The sequence below is a fragment of the Phaseolus vulgaris genome, chromosome 6 (genome assembly GCF_051622355.1).
Source record: "Phaseolus vulgaris cultivar YP4 chromosome 6, ASM5162235v1, whole genome shotgun sequence".
Taxonomy (NCBI): Eukaryota; Viridiplantae; Streptophyta; class Magnoliopsida; order Fabales; family Fabaceae; genus Phaseolus; species Phaseolus vulgaris.
In genome coordinates, this window is record NC_143503.1 from 15,645,626 (window position 1) to 15,667,982 (window position 22,357).

General features: G+C 31.1%; 1 protein-coding gene across 2 annotated transcripts; it reads right to left on the reverse strand.

Moving 5' to 3' along the window:
* LOC137831063 (transcription factor JUNGBRUNNEN 1) lies at window positions 1–4,836 on the reverse strand. Of its 2 annotated transcripts, none has more exons than XM_068638578.2 (3): window positions 4,359–4,836; window positions 3,464–3,768; window positions 1–560 (listed from the first exon to the last, which is right to left on the reverse strand). In XM_068638578.2, the coding sequence occupies exons 1-3, from the start codon at window positions 4,549–4,551 to the stop codon at window positions 138–140; spliced, it is 921 nt and encodes a 306-aa protein (XP_068494679.1). In that variant the 5' UTR covers window positions 4,552–4,836; the 3' UTR covers window positions 1–137. The 2 variants fall into 2 exon arrangements, with proteins under 2 accessions (XP_068494679.1, XP_090159800.1); XM_090303674.1 differs by having other exon boundaries at window positions 4,333–4,624.
* Window positions 4,837–22,357: the final 17,521 nt, after the last annotated feature.

Consider the following 22,357-nt stretch of genomic DNA (forward strand, 5'->3'; position numbering starts at 1 on the left):
TTCAACATAAGCGTGTTTATATATTAAAGAAATTAAAAAACTGTGAGAATAATGAAAAGTATATGATAATAACCTCTATATGTTCATACAGTATACATATATAAAACATATCTACCAAAGTTATTACTCACTCCAACCTAAGAAAAGTAGGGTGGAATATGTGTTTCTTCTGTACAATCAAACACAGAGGAAGGATCAATGGCAAACTGAACCACAGATCTGAGGTCATCCCAATTCTCATTGGCAAATGCATACTCTTCAACATTCTGGTTCCAAAAACTTGGATAAGGGGTTGATGGGGTTTGAAGATGGGGTAGTTGGCCAAACTGACCAAGAAATAAGTGTTTCTTTTCATCAACCTGTCCAAATACTGGCTTTAGTTGTTGCATCATCTCAGTGTCTCTGCAGATCAAATATGGCTTGCAGTTGTCAGAATCTAAGGTGCTTGTGTTGGAATTCACAGTGTTGGATTTGGTGATGGCTGTTGAGTCCTTCAAATTTGGAGTGTACTTTTTGAAAGTTGGGGTGCGTTTGAATATTCTGCAGAGTGTCCACACCTCCTGCAAATTCATCAATGACAGAGACAAAAAAAAAAAACAATTTAAGGTTATTATATTCATGCAATTAACTTCATTTTCATCCCTTTTTTTTTATCACAACATTTATTAATTTTTTTTCATTTCTCTCTTTTTCTTCCACTTGTATAACCTCAAAAATGAAATAAATTATTAAAAAAATCTATCACTATAAACTTATGGTTCAAGTCAATATTTCTCTCTTTTTTTAATGCATCTTTTAAAGATTCTTTTGTAATTATCATGGAATGCACTAAATGTTTCTATTTTAAGAAGATATTTATGATTTTTAATTTTCATTTTTTTTAAGAAGTAAGAATATGATGGGTAAAAGTTGATTCATATCTTGAACTTTAAAAAATAGTTAAATAATATTTAACATGTTTTAAAAACAATTCAATGGTTGTTTGGAGAGAAAGACAGAGATAGGGGAATATACATCTCCCCTTGAATTTTGTTGTGGTACCAAAATTTTGTCTACATTTGTCTCATTCTAAGTATTCAAAAACTTTTATGGGTGTAGGTTTTTGTCTTTGAAAAATATAATATTTAACATTCTTTCTAAAAAACGCTTATATGGGTATAGATATTTCCATTTGAAATTATGTTCTGGTACCAAAATTTTGTGTATATTTGTCTCATCCTAACTATTTATAAATTTTCTGCGACCTCACTTAATTAATGTGTGTAAGGAAAAAAAGATGGCTCTTGGCTTTTGTCTTTGAAAAATAGACACAATTTTTTCGTATGAAACAAGAGCATTAAGAAAAAAAATTCAAGACTCATTCCAAGGGACTGGGTCATGTTTTAAAAGTACTATTAATTAATTAATTAAAGGGGGATTGCATGGTTTTTTTTTTTTTTTATAATGAAAGTTACATTCAACCAAAATGTCAGTGTTCAAAGGGGTTGAGTTGGCCATATCCATAAAGTTCATTATATGGGACCATTCAAGAAATCAATGAAATCAATTAATTTCACCTTGAGAACCACAAGGGAAGAGGGACCCTTAAAGTATAGGGGAAGCAATCACCACAAAAATTCCTATATCTCTTAGTTTATGTGCATTGCATGAAAATTGTAAAAAATATCTCTAAAATAACAGGATACACTTTACATTAAATAAAAAAAATATGTTATAACTGTTAAATATATAATATCAATGAAAATGAGGTTTGAAAATGTTTTCTAATCAATTAGTTATACATTATTACAACTGCAATAATTATAGTTGGTATTTTAATTGCTAATTATAGCAATATATTTATAAAAATTTCAAGATAACACATTAAGCAACTAAGAAAGTTCTAATTTTGTTATAATTTATGCAGGAAAATGATTTCAAATTGGCTCAAAGTGATGTTATAGTGAATGAAACTATGAGATTAAACCATAACTGGTTAAGTATTTGATTCGTAGTCAAATCAGATTCGATTCGTGATTATATGAAATAAATTTAATGAAGTCCAGAGTTTTTTTTTATCAAAATAAATAAAGAAATTATTATGGAATCGTGTAAGTAGTACTCCAATCCATATTAAGGCCATCATAAAATGAAATAATATTTTTAATTTTATACATCTATTAACATAAATTATTTTCATGCTACTATTAATTAATTATTATTAATAATTATAGTGTAAAAATTTATTTAATTAAATATTATTATAAAGTAAGTTAAAATGATATTGTAGAAAAATATAACATCTTAGAATATTATAGTTGAATAAATAGACTAGTTTAATCAATATGAAAGATAATATAAAAAAAAAAGTATAGAAACTTTAAATTCATTCATACGCTATTGTAAATTCTAGAAGGAAAAAAAATGAGAGAAAATACAAACTTCTCTATTTGACTGACACATATGGAGGTCAATGTTTTCCATATATATACAACATGTATCCAATTATTTCTAAGGAAAGACCAAAGTCAAATCTTCTTGTAAATAAATACAAAATTTAAGAAACTATGTGGTTTTTGTGCATTTGTTTATCATTTTCCCCTTATAAAATGGGTCTGAATTGTGCTACGTATGAAGAATAATTTAAACATTTATATGGTTGTAAAGCTTTTCCCTCTATTAGGTATATAACTTTTAAAATAGTTATTACAAAATTTAGGTAACCATACATAGCAAAATCGTAAAAGAAAATTACTATACATGATAAATTATTTTCTCTTAAAATTTTGGCACCTTGATTTAAAATATTACAAAAAAAAAATCATTAGATAAAAATTAGTTTTAGAAAAAAAAATAATTAGTCGCTAAATCGACTATATTAAATATTATTTTAAAGATTAAAAAAAATTATTGATATCTAAAGTAGTTTATATTATTAATGAATAGTTTCTAAATTGGTATCTAATTAGCTATTAAGATTGATACCAATTTAAAAATTATTTATTAATAATAAAAACTATTTTAGATACAAAGACTTTTTTTTAATCTCCAAAATAGTATTTAATATAGTTAATCTAGTGATTAATTATTATTTTTTATCTAAAATTAGTTTATATTTAATGAAACAAGAACTCTTAAAAATTGTACTTTAAGTCTAACTCAACCTTACAAAATTGGTTCATAAGGTGATATTTAAAATGGTATCAAAGTAATTTAGAGTCTATCTTAATAATAATTTGTTGGTTGATCCTGCTACTTATTACCAGACCATTGTCAGACCATCAATAAATATTTAGTCTCACACACAAATTGACGAATTGACAATCGAGACGCGAGGGAAGTGTTAAAAATTTCATATCAACTAAAGATCTAGTTTTGTAAAACTGAGTAAAAATTAAATTTAGTTACTTATTAAGAGTATAAAATGATGTATATGTGTATAAATAAAATGATAAGAAATATAAATATAAATAAAGTGACTTACAGCTTCATGAAGGTTATTGGTAGCATTAGCAATGTTGGTGGTGGATTTTGCATTTGGTGGAAGACGAAACTCATGCATCATCCAATCAGTTTTGGTGCCTTTGCCAGCACTTCCACGATAGTACACCAATGACTTCTTCAGGCCAATGCATTCATGAGGTTCCTTCAGGCAGTATATGGACTTGTCTATTCCTGTGGCTTTCCAGAACCCTGACCTAGTTACTCTGTTTGGCCTCACACTGTTCCTGTACTTCCTCCCTCTTATGCAGAAAAAATACCATTCTTTGTCCCCGAATGAATTCACCTCTTCATGCATTAATTCCCACAATATAAGTTATCATTCACAAATTAATAACAAACAATCAAATCATTATACATATCTATGTACCATCAAATTTCAAAAGTAGGGCTTCATATATATAGAGAGAGAAAGGTTCTATACAACATAAGCCAAATAAATTGATCTAATTTTCTAATCATTCTTTTAAAAGCTTTATCTTTTTCTAAAATAATAACATGAAAAGTTTCCAAAACATCAGAATAGCAACAGAACTTTATGTGGGTGCAGTTTTCCCTCTTATAACTGAAATGATAATTAAGATTGGCTTAGGAAAGCTTACATCTCAAGAAGCACTTTGTTTCAAATGTTCTTTAAAGAAAAAACAAAGCAACTACTTCTTAAGAAAAAGTTGAATCAAACAACATTACAAGCACTTTCATTCAGTATACATAATTGTTTTCTTCATCATACAACACTAAACTCCTTGTTGAATGAGTCTTATAAACAAACCTTTCATGAAAATTAAACTGCAGAAGATGAGAAATAGTTATATGTTTTCCACCATACATAGGCACAAATGAAGTACTTACAAACTCATAGTGGAAGCAGATCTTACTTGGAAGATCCCATGGATCATATTTGTAGATATCAACCTGTTTGATGAGTTCAATTTTAAGAGGCTTCTTTTCCACCTTTCTCTGCAGATAGAAGCCAACAAGTTCTTCATCTGTGGGGTGGAATCTGAAGCCAGGAAGCACAACTTCTTCAGCCTTCTTGGTATCATCACAGTCTTGTACCTTATCATTCATTTCTCTCTTCTCTATTATTGGTAATATTTGTTTCTTTCCAACCACACGCCAAAGAACTTCTCATAAAACGGTTGCGTAATTCTCCTCTTCCCCACATATTTATATACATTTTTGAGATATTATTTGGTTTCTTTGTTGGTGTTGAATGTTGGGAAGTGGAGTCAAGTCAAATATTTCGATTATGAGATCATTATGAATCCGTAAAGAGAAAGAAAGAGGTCCCAATGCTGACAAGTTTATTAACCACACTACAAGACATGTTGATTTTTCTAGGGTGAGGGTGATGCATGTGCATGGGGTGGTCCTCACTATATATGCATTTCATCATGGTTAATTAACCATATTGATGGTGAAAAGGCAGTGACATGGGAATTTTTGAAACCCTTGGAGGTTTCATTTCCAAACCATATTGGAAAGTCAAGAAGAGGGGGCACCATTTTGACTATTGGACATATGAATGGAATAACTAGCTCTATGTAAAACAACACTTTTAATTGAGGAAAAGTCAAATAACATTTCAAAGACATCAATACTTTTGTAGAAAAAATTCATGTGCTTTGTCACACAAAAAATGTTTAAAATATACAAGGATTACTTTATTAAAAGGATTCATGCATTGTGATCAACCGAATTCGTTGCCTCTCTCATAATGACTATGTTGTATAATTAGTGTTAACTTATTGTGGTATGTTATTCAGTTAGTTTGATTGCCATTATAACTTTTCCACTCTGTATCTTTGCTTCTTTCTTTTTATTTTATTTTATAGCTCATCATATTTATTTGCTTCCTCCTTTCATAATCACCCCCAATTTATTTTATTTTTATGTCATTTACTGAAATAATTTTATAAAAAATAAGTATATTGTTTTTATCGGTTGCAAATAAAAACATTATGTCAATATTTAATAATTATGAAAAAAGTCTTTATAAATTAAGAATATTATTTAATTTGAATTTTTTTAAAAAAACTAAAAATTGCTGAGATAGAGATAGTATTTTGTATTGTTTCATGGTTTATTTGTGATTGAGATATCCATGGTTTCTTAAGTATGTGTTAAGGATTCAATCCTTGATTCATAAGTATTAAATATATATATTAAAATATTTCCTTCAATGAATTTTGGTATCTCAGGAAATTAGCTTCCCACCTAGAAATGTTATATTCATTAAAACAGTAGTTGATAGTGTATCTAAATTCTCCACAAAGAGTAGGAATGACAAATTAATCCGTAAAATTGTGGGTATTCACTAGTAAAAAAAATAAATAAATAACGATTGTTAAAAATGATATAAAGACGGTTCTCGAACCGTTGTTATTATTGATGTTGTTATAAATGAATTATAACGACGGTTTCAACCGTCGTTACTTATACTCTGAATAACTAGAGGAACCGTCGTTATATGTAATTTTTTTTCAAAAAAAAATATTTTATTTTATATATATACACCTCAAACTTGCCTAAAATATCTAATTTTCAGAAAATAATAATATTTAAAATCATAATTTAAATATGAAAAATACATACAACAAATTATAACATTCTACAAAATTTGTTTGTTAATATATGAAAAAGTTTGATCTCATTCTAATAATTTATTTATTCTAGTAACATTCTACAAAAAGTTATGCTAATATATGAAAAAGTTTTATCTCATTCTAATAGTTTATCTATCTTAAGGTGTTATACATGGTTACAAAATACTTTGACCATGTTGTCCTCACGTACTCCAATGCTTCCGAACCTAGCGGCTGTTGGTCATTGAAAAACTGTGACATTTGAATTTTTTTTTTAATTAGTGCATGAATAATAAACTTCGAATTTTAAAGTGTTTTTTGTATTGAGGTATTACTTGATCCCAACCTCTATTAATTGTAGCTCGCACTATTGAACCAAGTGGTGTTCAATGTTTTGAAGAATCCAAATCCTTTGAAAGATGATGAAGCCTCTGCTTTGCTTGATGTTGCTGTGCTGGTTTTAGCTTTGTTGTGGGGTAGTTCAATGTTGTAATCAACCCTTAGATTAAATCTCAAAGCAATTAGCATCTCAATTTTATCAAAGCAAAATGTTTTTCAAACTAAGTTGAAACAACCAATTGTTTTGTCGAAACAACCGATTGTTTACACTTAGGTGTTTTGAGAAAGTTTGAAAACTGTTTTTGAATGGTGATTTTGTTAAGTAACAAAACAACCGATTGATTCGAGGAAACAATCGATTGTTTGTTTTAAATCCATAACAGAAAAACTGTTTTCTTTGACTGAGCTTTAAATGCTTTAACTGGATACACTCCAGTCATTAAATGCTTTGACCAATATGTTTTAAATGCAATTAAGAGTTTGTTAAGATTTGATAACAAACTATATTCTTAGATATATTCTGAAAAACTGTTTTTATGTTTTAAGAATCTTGAAACATAGTTTTTGACAAGAAGAGTTTTTCAAAGAGTTCTGAGATTGCTAAAGAGTTGAGAGATTGATCAAGGTGCTGAATAGGATTTTACTTGTATTGATTTCAGATATTCATCTGTAACAAGTGTAATCTTTGTAAACTACTGAACAATTCGTGTGTGTGTTTTTGCTGAGATTGGTTGTGTGTTTCTTGAGGTGTTCAAGGTCATCATTCTCTTGGTTGTGGTGTAAGTGACCAAGTGGTGATTGCTTAGTGGATATCCTCAGGGTTTCTGAGAAGACTGGATGTAGCTCTAGTTTGGAGTGAACCAGTATAAACAACTGTGTACAATCTCTCTATCCTTAACTCTTTAAATTCAGTTTGTTTGTTGCTTACTGGTATAAACAACCGATTGTTTTTTCTAGTATTACAGTTTTGCTTGCTGTTTTGGCTAACTGAATTGCTGAATCAATTGGTTTCTGAAATAAGTTCATTCTAGTTTTGAAAAGTTTGCGAAAACCCCTTTAAACCATTCACCCCCCCTCTAGTTTAAAGCCATCTTTTCTAACAATTGGCATCAAGAGTTTGGTTCTTGAAAGTTATTCAAGTTGATCCTAAAATCTTTCAAAATGGCTGATAGACTACCGTTTGGGGAAGGTGCCTCAATAAACAGACCACCCTTGTTTTGTGGTTTGAATTACCAGTTTTGGAAAGTTAGAACGAAAATATTTATGGAATCTCTTGACAAAGGAATTTGGGATGCAATTGAAAATGGCCCTTTTATCCCAATGTTTGAAAAAGATGGTTCTGTCATTGAGAAGCCATGGTCTCAATGGATTGATGCAGAAAGTAGAAAGGCCAAATTCGATTGCATTGTCAAAAATATTATAACCTCTGCTTTAAATTCTGATGAGTTTTTCAGGGTCTCACAATGCAAATCATCAAAAGAAATGTGGGATACTTTGGAAGTCACTCATGAAGGAACAAATGTGGTGAAAAGAGCTAGAAAGCATGCTCTCATTCAAGAGTATGAGATGTTTAGAATGCTGAAAGGTGAAACCATAGCTGAAGCGCAGAAAAGGTTTACACACATCATCAATCACCTTATGAGCCTTGACAAGACGTTTGATAAAGAGGAGCTGAACATCAAGATCTTAAAATGTCTTGATAAAGCATGGCAACCAAAGGTAACTGCTATTTTCGAATCTAAAGATCTAACATCATTAAGTGTTGCCTCTTTGTTTGGAAATCTTAGGGAACATGAGCTAGAGATGAATAGACTCAATGTTCAAGAGAGTGAAGATAAGCACACAAGGAGCATAGCCTTGAAAGCATCCAAACATAAGGGAAAGCAAGATTCAAGTGATGATAGTGATGAGGAAAATCTTAGTTTGCTGTCAAGAAAATTCAGCAAATTCTTAAAGAGAAACTGCAACATAGACAACAACAAGGATAGGTATGGAAACAAGAAACCCAATGAATTTAATTCAAATAACTATACTTGTTTTGGTTGTGGTGAGCAAGGTCACATAAAGGTTGATTGTCCCAACAAGAGCTAAGAGAAAAAGACAAGCTACAAGGAGAAGAAAGGCAAGACAAAAAGAGCCACATTGCTTGGGATGAAAATGAAGTATCATCATCAAGCTCTTCATCAAGTGAAGATGAAAAAGCCAACATATGCTTAGTTGCTGAGGATGATGATGATGATTCTTGCAGTTCAAGTGAGGTAAGTTCATGTGCTTCCTTAAATGAACAAAACTATAGTGAATTGCTTGAAGCTTTTCAAGAAACTCATGATGAAGCTAATAGATTGGTTCTTTCAAACAACCGATTGAAAGATCTTAACAATGAGCTTGAAAAGAAAGTTAAATCACTTGAAGAGGGACTGAGAAAAGCAAAAGGTGATTTTGAAAAATTGGAAAAAGATTTCAAAAATGCCTCTTGCAAGTGTGATACTCTCAATTGCACAAATTGTGAAAATCTTGAGAAAAAGGTTCACTATCTTGTTGAAACTGTGGACAAGCTTTCAAAAGGAAAGTCAAACTTTGAGAATGTCCTAGCATCTCAAAGATGTGTTTTTGGAAAAGCTGGTTTAGGCTTCAATCCACAGAACAAGCAAGATAGGTTTTCAAAAAGCTTTTTGAGAAAATCAGAAAAACAATCGAGTGTTAAGACGAAACAACCGATTGTTACATGCTTTTACTGCATGAAGAAAGGTCACTCTGTTAGATTATGCAAAATTAGAAATTATTATGTTCCTAAAGGTTTTATGCAAAATTATGAAATTATTATATTAGTGTTGGCCAAGGAGAGTGTGTTTCTTGAGGTGTTCAAGGTCATTCTCTTGGTTGTGGTGTAAGTGATCAAGTGGTGATTGCTTAGTGGATATCCTCAGGGTTTCTGAGAAGACTGGATGTAGCTCTAGTTTGGAGTGAACCAGTATAAACAACTGTGTACAATCTCTCTATCCTTAACTCTTTAAATTCAGTTTGTTTGTTGTTTGCTGGTATAAACAACCGATTGTTTCGAAGAAACAATCGATTGTTTTTTCTAGTATTACAGTTTTGCTTGCTGTTTTGGCTAACTGAATTGCTGAATCAATTGGTTTCTGAAATAAGTTCATTCTAGCTTTGAAAAGTTTGCGAAAACCCCTTTAAACCATTCACCCCCCCTCTAGTTTAAAACCATCTTTTCTAACACGCACAACAGTTGACATCCACTGCATAACTTAATAACTGCACTCATAACTTTCAGATTGTCTGTAGGACTATATTTGAAAATAAACGTATTAAATGAATGAATGAGACACATTAAATTGAGTGAACATATATACTTTAAATACCTTAAGGTACATCCAAGTCAGTTTTTTTGTGTTTGCACTTCCCCTCCCACTCAACATGTTATATCCAGAGTAAACACTGAAATAAGAAGATTTCATGTTAGAATACATAACATTATATAATATATAAGTAATAATGAATGTTAAATGAAATTTTCGTACCTATCTATAATGTGTTTAAAATAAGTAGGGGGTTTCTTATGCAAGGAGAAAAATCATGCAGCGGTATGATCTTGAACATATATAATCAATAGCTGCCAATGATGCATATATAACTAATCAATTAGTTTCTCTTATTTCAATAATTTAGTAGAAGTTATTTAATAAATATGGACTTACTCATAGACGTACGGAGCAAAATAAATTTGTTTTCCTCCATTCTTTAAGGCAGTGGTGATGTATGTTTGTGTTTCTGACTTCTTGTTTCCAAGTGATTGAATGAGTTTAGGGTCTAAAAACCCATATATATTTTGTTTCCCCTCATTGAAGCATAATCCAGAAATATACCTAAATTTCAATAAGTTGGTAATAATATATTTAATAAATCAAAAGTATAAAGATGTTGATGTTAATGTTTTAGATGTTGATGGATCATTCATGATTTGTTGCTTAAACCATGACATGAAAGTTTTGTTATGCTCAATTAACACCCTTTTTTTTATTGCCTTGGATTCTTATATTTGACAATGTCTTTGTGTGTATCTAAGTATGGTAACACCTCATCAGTGTTATTCAGGATATACAAGTGTGCTTGCAGAACATCTTCTCTACATTTGCTTATGACATGTACACCTTTTGAAGATTTACTTATATATCTACGAGAGTGCCGACCTTTTTCAGGAACTCCTATAAATTTGGCTTTTGACAAGTATTCAGAACAAAACTCAATAGATTCTTCTAAAATATATCTTTCAATAATGGAAGCTTCCGGACGACATTGATTCTTCGCGTACCCTTCAAAATCTTCATGTATCGTTCAACTAGATACGTCCATCGCATATAAACTGGCTGACACAATCTGATTTCTCTTACAAGATGAACAACCAAATGTACCATGATATCAAAAAAAAGATGGAGGAAAAAACATCTCGAGTTGACACAAGATAACAATTATTTCTTCTTCAAGTTCATCCAACTTCTGTGAGTAAATCTCTTTACTACATATGGAATTGAAAAATGAACATAGTCGAGTGATTGTATGTCTAACATTTTTTGGTAAGATTCCACAAATAGCCACCGGTAGTAATTGTTGCATTAGAACATGACAATCATGAGACTTTAAGCCAATTAGTTTCAAATCATTCATAGATACAAGACTTTTCACATTTAAAAAGTAGCATTGGGGTACCTTAACACCTTTAAGACATTCACAAAAACTTGTTTTCTCTTTCTTTGACAAAGTGTAACATGTTGCAGGCAAGTATGTATGTTTACCAACTTCTCGCGATGTCAGTTCCTCTCGTATATTCATCTCAATCAAATCCAGACGTGCATTCACACCATCCTTTGTTTTGCCTTTAATGTTAAGAAGTGTTCCTATTAGACTGTCACACACATTCTTTTCTACGTGCATAATATCTATACATTGTCTGACATCTAACTTACACCAATAAGGAAGATCGAAAAAGATTGATCTCTTCTTCCATATTTCACTCACAATTTGCTTCTTCTTCATTTTTCCAAAAGTGACATTAACATTTTTTTATCTTTTCATAAATTTCAATGCCACTTAAAGGAGTGTGACAAATATCATGTTCTTGGTATCTGTTAAAAGCTTTTTTCCATCTACGATACATATGATATTTCTTTAAAAATCTACGATGCCCATGATACACGGTTTTTCTTTTGTGTTTCAACTGCTCATATGATGCCTTCTCTTCATATATTGGATGTGCTCTGTGGCCTTTCACACTATAACCTGACAAGTTCCCATATGCAGGGAAGTCATTGATAGTACAAAATAACATTGCACGCAATCGGAAAGATTCATTCTTAAACGCGTCAAACACATCAACGCCTTCATTCCAATAATTTCAAATCTTCAATCAATGGATTAAGATAAACATCTATGTCATTTCCAGGTTGTTTTAGACCAGAGATCATCATACAAAATCATGTATTTGCACTTCATACACAAAGCAGGAGGTAAGTTGTAAATCACTAACAAAACGAGCTATGAACTATGATTACCACTTAAATTTCCAAAGGGATTCATTCCATTAGTAGCCAATCCAAGTCTTAAGTTTCTTGATTCTTTTCCAAATTCAGGAAATTATTTATCAATCTTCTTCCATTGCAAAGAATTAGCTGGATGACGAAGTAGCCCATTCTATTATTTGCATGCCACCTAAGGTCTTTAGCATCATCTGCATTTATAAACAAACACTTAAGCCTTAGAATTATTGGAAGACACTTGGGACATCTTCTTAAATTACCATACTCATTTTTGTATAAAATACAATCACTAGGACATGAGTGTATTTTTTTATATTCCATTCCCATCGGACAAAGAATCTTTTTTACCTCATAATTTCAGGTGGGTAATGTATTTCCTTCTAGGAGCATGTCCTTCAACAATTCAAGTAATTGTGTAAAGCTTTTGTCAGTCCATCCATTCATTGCCTTCAAATTCATTAACCTTAACACTGTTGATAATCGTGTGAAATTAGTTGAACCAGGATACAAATGAGTCTCTACATCATTAGACATATTTTCGAAAACCGCTTTAGAAAATGATTATGCTCCCACATCACAAATCATGTCCTCTAATCTATCATCCATTGGGAAATCATCAACAAACTCTGAAGCTTTGCAAACACTTGGTAAGTGCAACAATTCTGTCACGTCCATGTTGTATCATTTTTAAGAACCTATCACACCAAAGATGTTCTCGAATTTCGAAAACATTCAATATTTTTCTATTCAAACAATTCACACAAGAACACCTCATTCTTACTCCATTATGATTACTAATGGCATTACATTGTGTAAACTGTATGAATTCTTCCACCCCTCTTTCGCATCCATCAGTTATACGTGGTTTATTAATCCAGCTTTGATCCATAGAGCTGGGAAACTAAGAAAACTATTTAATTCATTATAAACCTAAATTAAAATTGTCGAAGGTCGGACACCCCCGAACTCAGCATCAACGCGTTCAATGTATACAAATATTATCTAATTCATTATAAAACAAAATCCAAAATGCCGAAGGTCGGACACCTTTGGACTTAGAATCAACGCCTTCAAAGTATACAAATATTATGTAATTCATTATAAAAAAAAATCTAAATTTCTGAGGGTCGGGCACCCTCGAACTTAGAATCAACATGTTGCATTCACAAACTTATTATAACACTAATATAAAAGTAAAAAATATTAAAACAATAATAAAAAATTAAAAAAATATTAAAACACTAATAAAAAAAGTAAAAACTATTCAAACAAAATAAAGAAATAAAGAATAACCTGGCGGGAAAAAATGGCGCGACAATGAGCTAAGGGTTGAGGGCAGCCAGGCGCGAGGGACCACTGTTGCGGGCGACCACCAGCCAGAAGAGCAGAGGCACAACGCTACGGAGTAGAGGCGTGGAGCAACGTTTGCAGAGGAGCAGAGGCACAACACGGAGCAACGTTTGGCGAATCAAAGGCGCGACGCTTGCGTCGAAAACGGAGTGGCGGTGCTCTTTGGAGTACTCACGGCAGAAATGGAGTGTCTGGGTTGACTGCGGAGGAGCGCCGTTGGAATTCGCATTGGTGATGGAGGCAACTTCAAGGGCGACACTTGGGAGAGTTGTGGGTGAAAGAAGATGAAGGGTGACGCTGAAAGTGTAAAGAAAGTGAGAGTTGAGCTGAGAGTGGACAACGAGATTAAGATAGGAAAGTTTGCGCTGCAATAGGAGACACTTTATAATGATGGTTAACATAGGAAGCGTCGTTATTAGTGCAAACATTAACATATAACGACAATTCAGGTAGGAACTGTTGTTTAAAATGGCAAAAAAATTACAAAAATGTCACTGCCTTTTTTATTACGATTGTTCTTCGTGAACCGTCTTTATATAGGGTCGTTAATTCCGTATTTTGTACTATTGATGGTCTTAACCTATCCTAATTTTAATGAAAAATCTTCATATTGATTATACATGAGTATAAGTAATATCTTATCTAATTTGAGTAGAGGGGCTTTTATGGTTTGATGTATAAGGCTTCGGGTATCCCTGAAATACCTCTTATTTTATTTATTTATTTTTTGTTGATTAAAAAAAGTAATATATGATTTTTTTTAATTAGGTATGTACTCTGTCTCAATCCCCATACTCGTTCCAATTAATTTGTATCACATCCTCATGCTCATCCCCGTTTTAAATCACTCAAAAACTTTTACTTTATTTTTATCTAATTGTTATTTGATACTCTCTTTTGCTATTTATAATTATAATTTTTCATTGATATTTGACATTGAAAAAAAATAAAATGTATATCTTTTTTACATTAAATACTTTTTTTTATATAAAAAGTTTTCATGTTAGGCATCACTATGCACTTGACATCTCAGCTAGACTGACACCTCAAGTAACAACAATCATCTGCCATCACATGAAAAAAAAATATTATTAAAAAAAGAAAAAAAAAAGAAAATACAAAAATATGGGGGGACTAGACCAAAACCCATATGTTAACAAAAACGATACATAGGTAGATTATATCTATTCATAAAGAATTCTAAGAACAGACTAGCTGGGAGTCTATTATACCAATGAAATGATTCTCTATGAATAAATCCTAAATTAGCCAACTTATCAGCACATGCATTCCCTTCACGAAAAATATGAGTAACCCTAAACCTGATTGTCCCACAAAAATTAAGACAAGTATTCCATCGATTCCGAAGCATCCACGGAATATTAGTCCTAGCAGTAAACGCAACACAAACTAAGGCAGAATCACATTCAAGCCATACATTAGTAAGTCCCATTTTTTGAGCTTCCTCCATAGCATGTATAACTCCATAAAACTCAGCAACCAAAGCAGTCTGAACTTCAAGAAACGCTGAAAAAACACCAATAAATTCTCCCATACTCCCACGAAAAATACCCCCACAAGTAGCAAGACCAGGATACCCCCTAGCAGCCCCATCAGTATTAATTTTAACCCAGCCCGGTGAAGAAAATTCTCATCTAATAGGAAGAGGACGAAGAACTTTACATTAAATACTTGATAATGTGATGTTTCCTTTACTATAATTTTAATTTTATAAAAAAAATTAATTAATAATTAAAACAATGAAGAGACAGGTACGAGTATATATCCATTACTCGATAAAGATGAAAATGAGAGAAAAAAAATCCATACTCATTATATATAAAAATAAAAATACAAAATAATTTTAGTTCAAGAATAAAGATAGTATTCAAACTCACCCTCCACAACCTATTATCATCCCTAATATAATAACCCAACCCTATGAGAGGTACAAACTTTTCCCATAATTTTAACTTCCATAATGGGCAGAAAAGTAAGCTTCCTCGAAATGCAAAACTATAAAGGAATGTCTTTTTCACGGTATATATAATTTTGAATTTGTAGAAATCATATTTCCAAAAAAATTTATATCCTCGAGTTTTTTTTAAAGGCATGCTAACTTTGTATGCAGTCATTTTAGAAATTTAAATTAAATTTATTTAATTAGAAATTGAAAATAGAAAATAGAACAAATATAGTACAAATAAGTAGTTATGGTAGGTAATAACTTTCATTCACATTAAATAATGAGATACTCATCCTCTTTTTTTTACCCTCACATTTAGTCCCCCAAGAAATTGTATTTTTTTTTCCTTTATAATTATATTTTGTGGTATATAGTGTATGATTGATAAAACTTTGGAGGTGTAACTTTTTGAGATTCCCTAATTTTATCATGATCTTTTGCACAATTTAGCCTTTATTAAAATAACATTTTTTTCTGTCCTATTTAAAAATAAAAACATCTCATTCTCATTAAATATTTTTAAAGACATCATACATTTAATTTAATTGATTATGTTACCTTAATGACGTATGTATTGTTATAGTATTGAATTTTGTGCACATTTACTACGTTTCGAAGTCAAACTCTTAGAGAAATTGTCAAATAATTTTTTCTTTCTTATCCTCAAAATAAATGCGTCAAAATGTTAAAAAAATTAATTAGGGTAGAAATATTGAAAAAGAAGATGGACACGGAAGAAATACATCCTTTACAAAATTCAACTCAACTCCTCCCAAATTCGAAAGGACGATGATAAACATGCTTTTCAGTTTTCATATTTTTGTTGAAACAATTGATTTTAATTTTGAATTATTTCTCTTTCATTCATGGAAGCAATAATGGAGTTCCTCCTTCTCATTTCAGACAAATACACCATCTCCTATCAATTCTTTGAGTAAAGTGTGGTAAAAAGAAAAAGAATTGGCATTGCATCATGCAATTTATCTCTCACAAAGTTAATTAGAATGTGTTTAGATAAATAATCAATTTCCACTATAAAAAAAATTTAATTTATTTACATAAATTAAAATATGAAACTCGAAGTCAAATCTATTAAGAAATAAATAAATAAACTTTAACTATTACATCAATCAATTTTTGTTATTATATTATTATGAAATTATTATTATACTTATTAGTATGATTATTAATATTAATATAATTAATAATAATAAAAATATTAATATTATTCATATATTTAATATCATTAATATTATTAATATCATTAATATGATTAGGATTACTAATATTATTAGTATTTTAACATTATTAATATGGTTAGTGTTGTTAACATTGTTAATATTATTAATAAATAATATTATTTATTAATATTATAATTTTATTATTACTAATATTATTAATCTTATTATATTATTAATATCATCAATACTATTAATATTACTAATATTAATAATAATAATAATAATAATATTTATATTATTAATATAATACTAATATATTATTTATATTATTATATTAATATTATTGGTTATGAATATTATTATTTGTGAATATTAGTTTTGATTTTATAATTATTTATATTATAATAATATTTTTAATATTATGTATATAAATATTATGATAATAGTTGGTAAATAATATATATTCGTGGGTAATAGTTCGTAAGTAATAGAGATTCGTGGGTAATAATTGTTGGTGGATAATAGTTGGTAGGTAATAAAACCCGTAGGTAATAGTTGGTAGGTAATACTGTCTGTGGGTATTATCCGTAGGTAATGCTGAATTTACCTACTGATTTAGATCTGTGGATAAAAATCCATAGATAATACTGATTTTACCTACTGTTCAGTCATTATTGATTAACCCTAAACCCTAAATAAATATTTATTACATAAAAATATACATTTATAATGAAAAAGGAAATTAAATTAAATTTTTTCATACAAATTGTATTTTTTTTATAAAATATCTTAAAGAGTCTTTTTAAATAGATTCAAAAAATTTATAAATATATCATAAATTATTATATTTTTTTAACTTCAATCTATATAAAAAAAAAGTGTATGATACACTATGTCTTCAATATGCAAATAAAATACAAAATCTTTCCTTATTATAGATATTCCGTATATCTCCCATAGTACCCATTCCTATCTGTTATATAACATAAAAAACATGATTAAGGCTCCACTTATCGTTCTACAATTTGGCACAAAATGTGTACACCTTCGAGAAACGAAGTTAACCCATGTTCAGATGATGTTGTTAAACTGAGATAGGAACAATATGTTTTTGTATTTCTTCTGCTATATGTCTGATTTAAATCACCCAACAAATGCAAAAATGTGATCATCCTTCGTTGCTAAACAAACAGTACTGAAGTTTTTGATGGAAATTTTATATTAGGTAAGGTAGGTTTTAAGTGCAAAAATTAAAATTAAAATTAAATTTGATGAGGAGTAGATTGTGATGGGTGTGAGACAATAGCAAAATGAATTAGGTAAGAGTCGCCTAGGAAAAGTGTGATTAGAGTGGGCGGCACTATACTTATTTTCATCACATATATGAAGTCAACTTTTGATAATTGCTATCATTATATCAAAATAAAAACCATAATTATCAGTGTTTATCGCATCTTTGAAACAGGCACATGCATGTTTGAAACAAAATTTTAAGAATTTCAAAATAAAATAAAAAGGTTTCACATGTTAAATTATTGTATAAACTAATTTATATCATCATTTATAATATCTATTTTTCAATTGTTTTCGAGTTACTAAAGAAGTTATTTTTCCTAAAAGTATTGCCGATTTTTACTTAAACGTATTCTAGTTATAAATGGTATTATACCAACACCAAAAATGGTAGGATGATACAAATTAAAAAACTTGCGGGAAATAATTAATATAATAAATAATGTGATATGGAAACAATTTTAAAAAGTGAGACTAATATTAAATAAAAAATTTAAATTAATATATATATATATATATATATATATATATATATGTGTGTGTGTGTGTATACCTCTTGTATTAAAGATAATCGTTCTACATGTAAAAGAAAGACTATTAAAGGAAACAACTTTTTGTTTAAGCTATTTAACGTCATTAAAAATTAAACTTGAAATCAATCGTTAAATGCATGTCAGTTAATAGGGTGGTAAATGAAAGAGAAATATATTTATAAAAATCTCATAATTAAAAATTAATTTTTTAATGATTTTGTTATCAACAATAAAAAAATAAATATAAAAGGCTAGGATACCCATCCCTTATAAAAAAAACCTCATTCTCTAGAACTAAAAAATGTACCATTTCAAAGATCCTATTATATACTCTAAAGAGAATAATCATAAAACTAACACCAATTACACTATTTTTACCAAATATATCTCACCCTACCATCAACATAACACCTACCAACAACAAATAATAATGGAATCTCATGTCTACCAAAATTCTAACAAAGAAAAACCAAAAACTAATCAAACTTTAAAACTAGAGAACAAAAGCATAAAACTAACACAATATATAGTATTGCTTCAATTTTCACCACATCCCCAATTAATAGATACAGTAGCCAAAAAATAGGATAATTGTAGCAATCCAAGCGTACTAGTTTCAGCCTAAGAAAATTCTAAAGATAACCACTTTGTTTTTCATGGTGAATATAACAACAACTTCGAAACCCCTTTTTGTAAAACTGTCCACGAGCATGTCAGACATGACCATAGTAATGACGTTAACGTAGTGAAACTCATACGTTCGTTTCCAACTAAGAACTTCCAACAGAAACATTCCTCGTTCCATCATAACCCAGAAGTAAATTTGAGGAGGAAAGAACCTTCAAAAGTCTCAATATATAGGTTTTACAGTTGTAGAAATCAAAGAAACAATAATTTGATGCACGGGACATAAATATCTATGAAGAAATTGTTTTTATTTTTTTATTAAAAAATAATTAAATGAATTAAAAATGGGACATTTTTAAAGTGTCTCAAATCATATATAAAAATCCAGAAACAATTACCATGAACAGATAATTGCTACTGAAGCAAACCTATTATGTTAACAATAAAAACAGACCACACCCACAAAATTGATGTGAAGTTGGTCGGAGCCACAGTAAAACACTGCTACATACAATATCATAAAAAGAGCATTCTGTTTTGCATAATAAATATCTTAAAATAATTTTAAGATACTTATAGAGCAGCCACCCAAATAGATTTACATATATTTGACTATCTTTCCTTGATAATTCCAAGTATTCATAGACTTTTAAAACTTTAGTAAATATGATATATATATATATATATATATATATATATATATATATATATATATATATATATATATATATATATATATATATTTATATTGTTCGGCAGGTTCGGTCCATAATCCGAACATGTGGATTTTAGGTTCATTAGTTAAATCGGTACATTTGGAACATACCATAGCTCCATACATCGGTTCAAATACAAAAAGGCTCAATAGTTCTACACGAACATTCATCTTTGGTAAAATTAACACGATCCAAACAATAAATATGCATTATAACTGATTGAATTAGTTGTTAGAAACAAGAAAAGACCTAGTCAGAGACGATACTATGCAAACATATAACCCCAAAATACGAGGGGAAATATTAACAGATTAATTATGTAGTTATCAACTCCTAACGAGTGCTATAAAAGGGCATTGAGACCCTAGGCACAAGGTAAGTTGATTCTACGCTATTTACACTACATTATAATATATAAGTGCTCTCATTGACTTGATCGTTAGAGTGTAATCAATAAGTGGAGCACCCTTCGTTGGAATCTGTGAGAAAGACAGAGGGAGATAGCAACCATCGCAACGGTTCGACCCAGGTCAGCCAGCCAGATTATTTGGTGCCCACCATGAGGCCAGTGAAACTAATCCCACTAGCTACCAACACGAATTCACCCACACCAGCGCACGAGATGAGAAACACAAGGCAAGGAGCTTCGACTCCCGACGAAGATGAGATCCCCATGTTGCAACAAATCATCGAAACGATGAGAGTCCTCCAGCAAGCTAATGAGGATCATCAGGGAGCAAGATCGTCTTCGAGAAGAAGCACAAGTTGAGTAAGAGCGTCTCCAGGAGGAGGCTCGTGTTGAGTGTGATCGCTTAAGAGAGGAGGCATGAGCCGAATAGACGAAGCTAAGGGATGAAGCCCGAGCTGAACAAGAGCGGCAGAGAGAAGAAGCTCGAGCCCACCAGGATCATCTCTTAAGAGAGGTAGAAGCATCCCGAAAGATGATGGAGGAAACTGTGCGGGTAAACGAGGAGCTACAAAGGGCTAATGAAAAGCTGCGCAGAACCATGCACATACATCAGCGACGAGCTGTGCGAGTTCGCTCCCCGAACCTGCCCTCAAGGGATGACCCTCAGCCTTTCTCCAGAAAAACCCATTGATAGTTGTCGTTTTGCTGTCAAATTAATATAATTATAGTGTAGACTTGTCTAACACTAGAGAGATGATAGTATAATTGTGGTCAGATGACCCCAAGTCGTCTCCCAACGAATCCAATAGTGAAATTAACAGATCGATGTTTAGAATCTATCTGCAATAATAAGAGTTAGTAATAACAATAATAATAAAAAGAGGATTGAGATAATTATGCAGGAAATATAAAAGAGATTTGAAACAACAAATAAAAAGTGGTTGATCCCCAAGTTCTTCCACCATTAAATTCTTCACAGGTTCTCTAAAGCTTAATCTTTTCTCAATCCTCCAACAGAGTTAAACCAGATTGAACATGCGCCAATCTAATTCAACTGAAACTCACTAGTAAAACATGTGTCTACTGGTTTAATCAATACCCACTTTGTTCCATGTGTATACTCCATGGGAATGCTTACCTCCTCTCTCTTGAATCATGCGCCCAAGAAATTAATTAGAACAATGTGAACTAACTAAGAAACCAAAGTTTAAGATAAGGAAGACTCTCAATCATGCGTTCAAGTACAACCTCTCACAAAAACCAGTTTTCCAGGAGATTAGAATATTAAAACAACTACTATAGAGAATTAAAAATCAAAACTTTTATTGAACAAAACCTTAGAACTCAATGGGGAATTACAAAAGAATAAACCAAAAAGGTTTAGCCTTCCATGCGGAGGCAAAACAAAAGAAATTACTAAGAAGAAAATAAACTAAGAAACCCCTATGAAGCTCCCCCTTTTCTCTTTGATGCTTGTGTCCTTTTATAGGCTTTTATGCTCTAAGGATCTTGGGAAAATATTATAGTTTATATTTTTTTAACAGTTTTCAAGTTTCTAACTTTCCAGAATTCTTGTATTTTGCAGAAGATGACTCTTTTCTTAAGAGTGGAGGACCCAGAGAATCACTTAAAGGCGTTTAGGGCCTAGATGATCATATCAGGTGACTCAAATGTTGTTCGTTGCAAGATGCTCATGGGAACGTTCATAGGAACAACCCTCCACTTGTTTAGCAGCATTCCGGATGGCCATATAACATCGTTTCAATAGTTTTTGCGAATCTTCAAAAAGCAGTTCTCAGCCAATAAAGTTGGCCCCCCTCGACTACTTGACATGTTTGATATCAAGCAAAGGAAGAGCGAGACATTGAGCCTTCTTAGTTCGGCTCCCAACGCCAAACGAGGAAATGGTTATTGTCAATTTTGTGAAGGGCATGTGAGCAAGCCCTTTTAGTGACTCTCTCATTCGAAACCGAGCTGAATCCATGGCCGAGGTCAGGGAGAGAGCAGTTGCCCACATAGAAGCAAAGGAGGCGGTAGTAGTAAAGCCTAGCAACACACAACCCAAGTTGGGGAAGTACAGGGAGAGTGGGCGAGACCACCATCCAAAGAATATTGATTCATCTGTGAATCGGCGCTTCGACCAGAGATACATCCCTTACGTAGCAAAAAAAGGTGATACCAAAGAAGGAATGGAAGGAGAGCTTCTCAAGATGAGGTTTCGGATCTCGTACAAATCGCTCATCACCAAAGAAAGTGTGGCGAAAAGGTTGCGTTTTCCAAAGAAGACAGACCGAGTGCTAGGCGGACAAAGAGACAATTGGTGTGAGCT

What these genes read in the sequence shown, in the direction of transcription:
- LOC137831063 (XM_068638578.2), bottom strand. Translation starts at nt 4,551, where the DNA reads ATGAATGATAAGGTACAAGACTGTGATGATACCAAGAAGGCTGAAGAA. An exon ending in TGATCCATGGGATCTTCCAA is followed by an intron (nt 3,769 to 4,358) that starts GTAAGATCTGCT and finishes TAATGCATGAAG; the next exon opens with AGGTGAATTCATTCGGGGAC. An exon ending in CCAATAACCTTCATGAAGCT is followed by an intron (nt 561 to 3,463) that starts GTAAGTCACTTT and finishes ATGAATTTGCAG; the next exon opens with GAGGTGTGGACACTCTGCAG.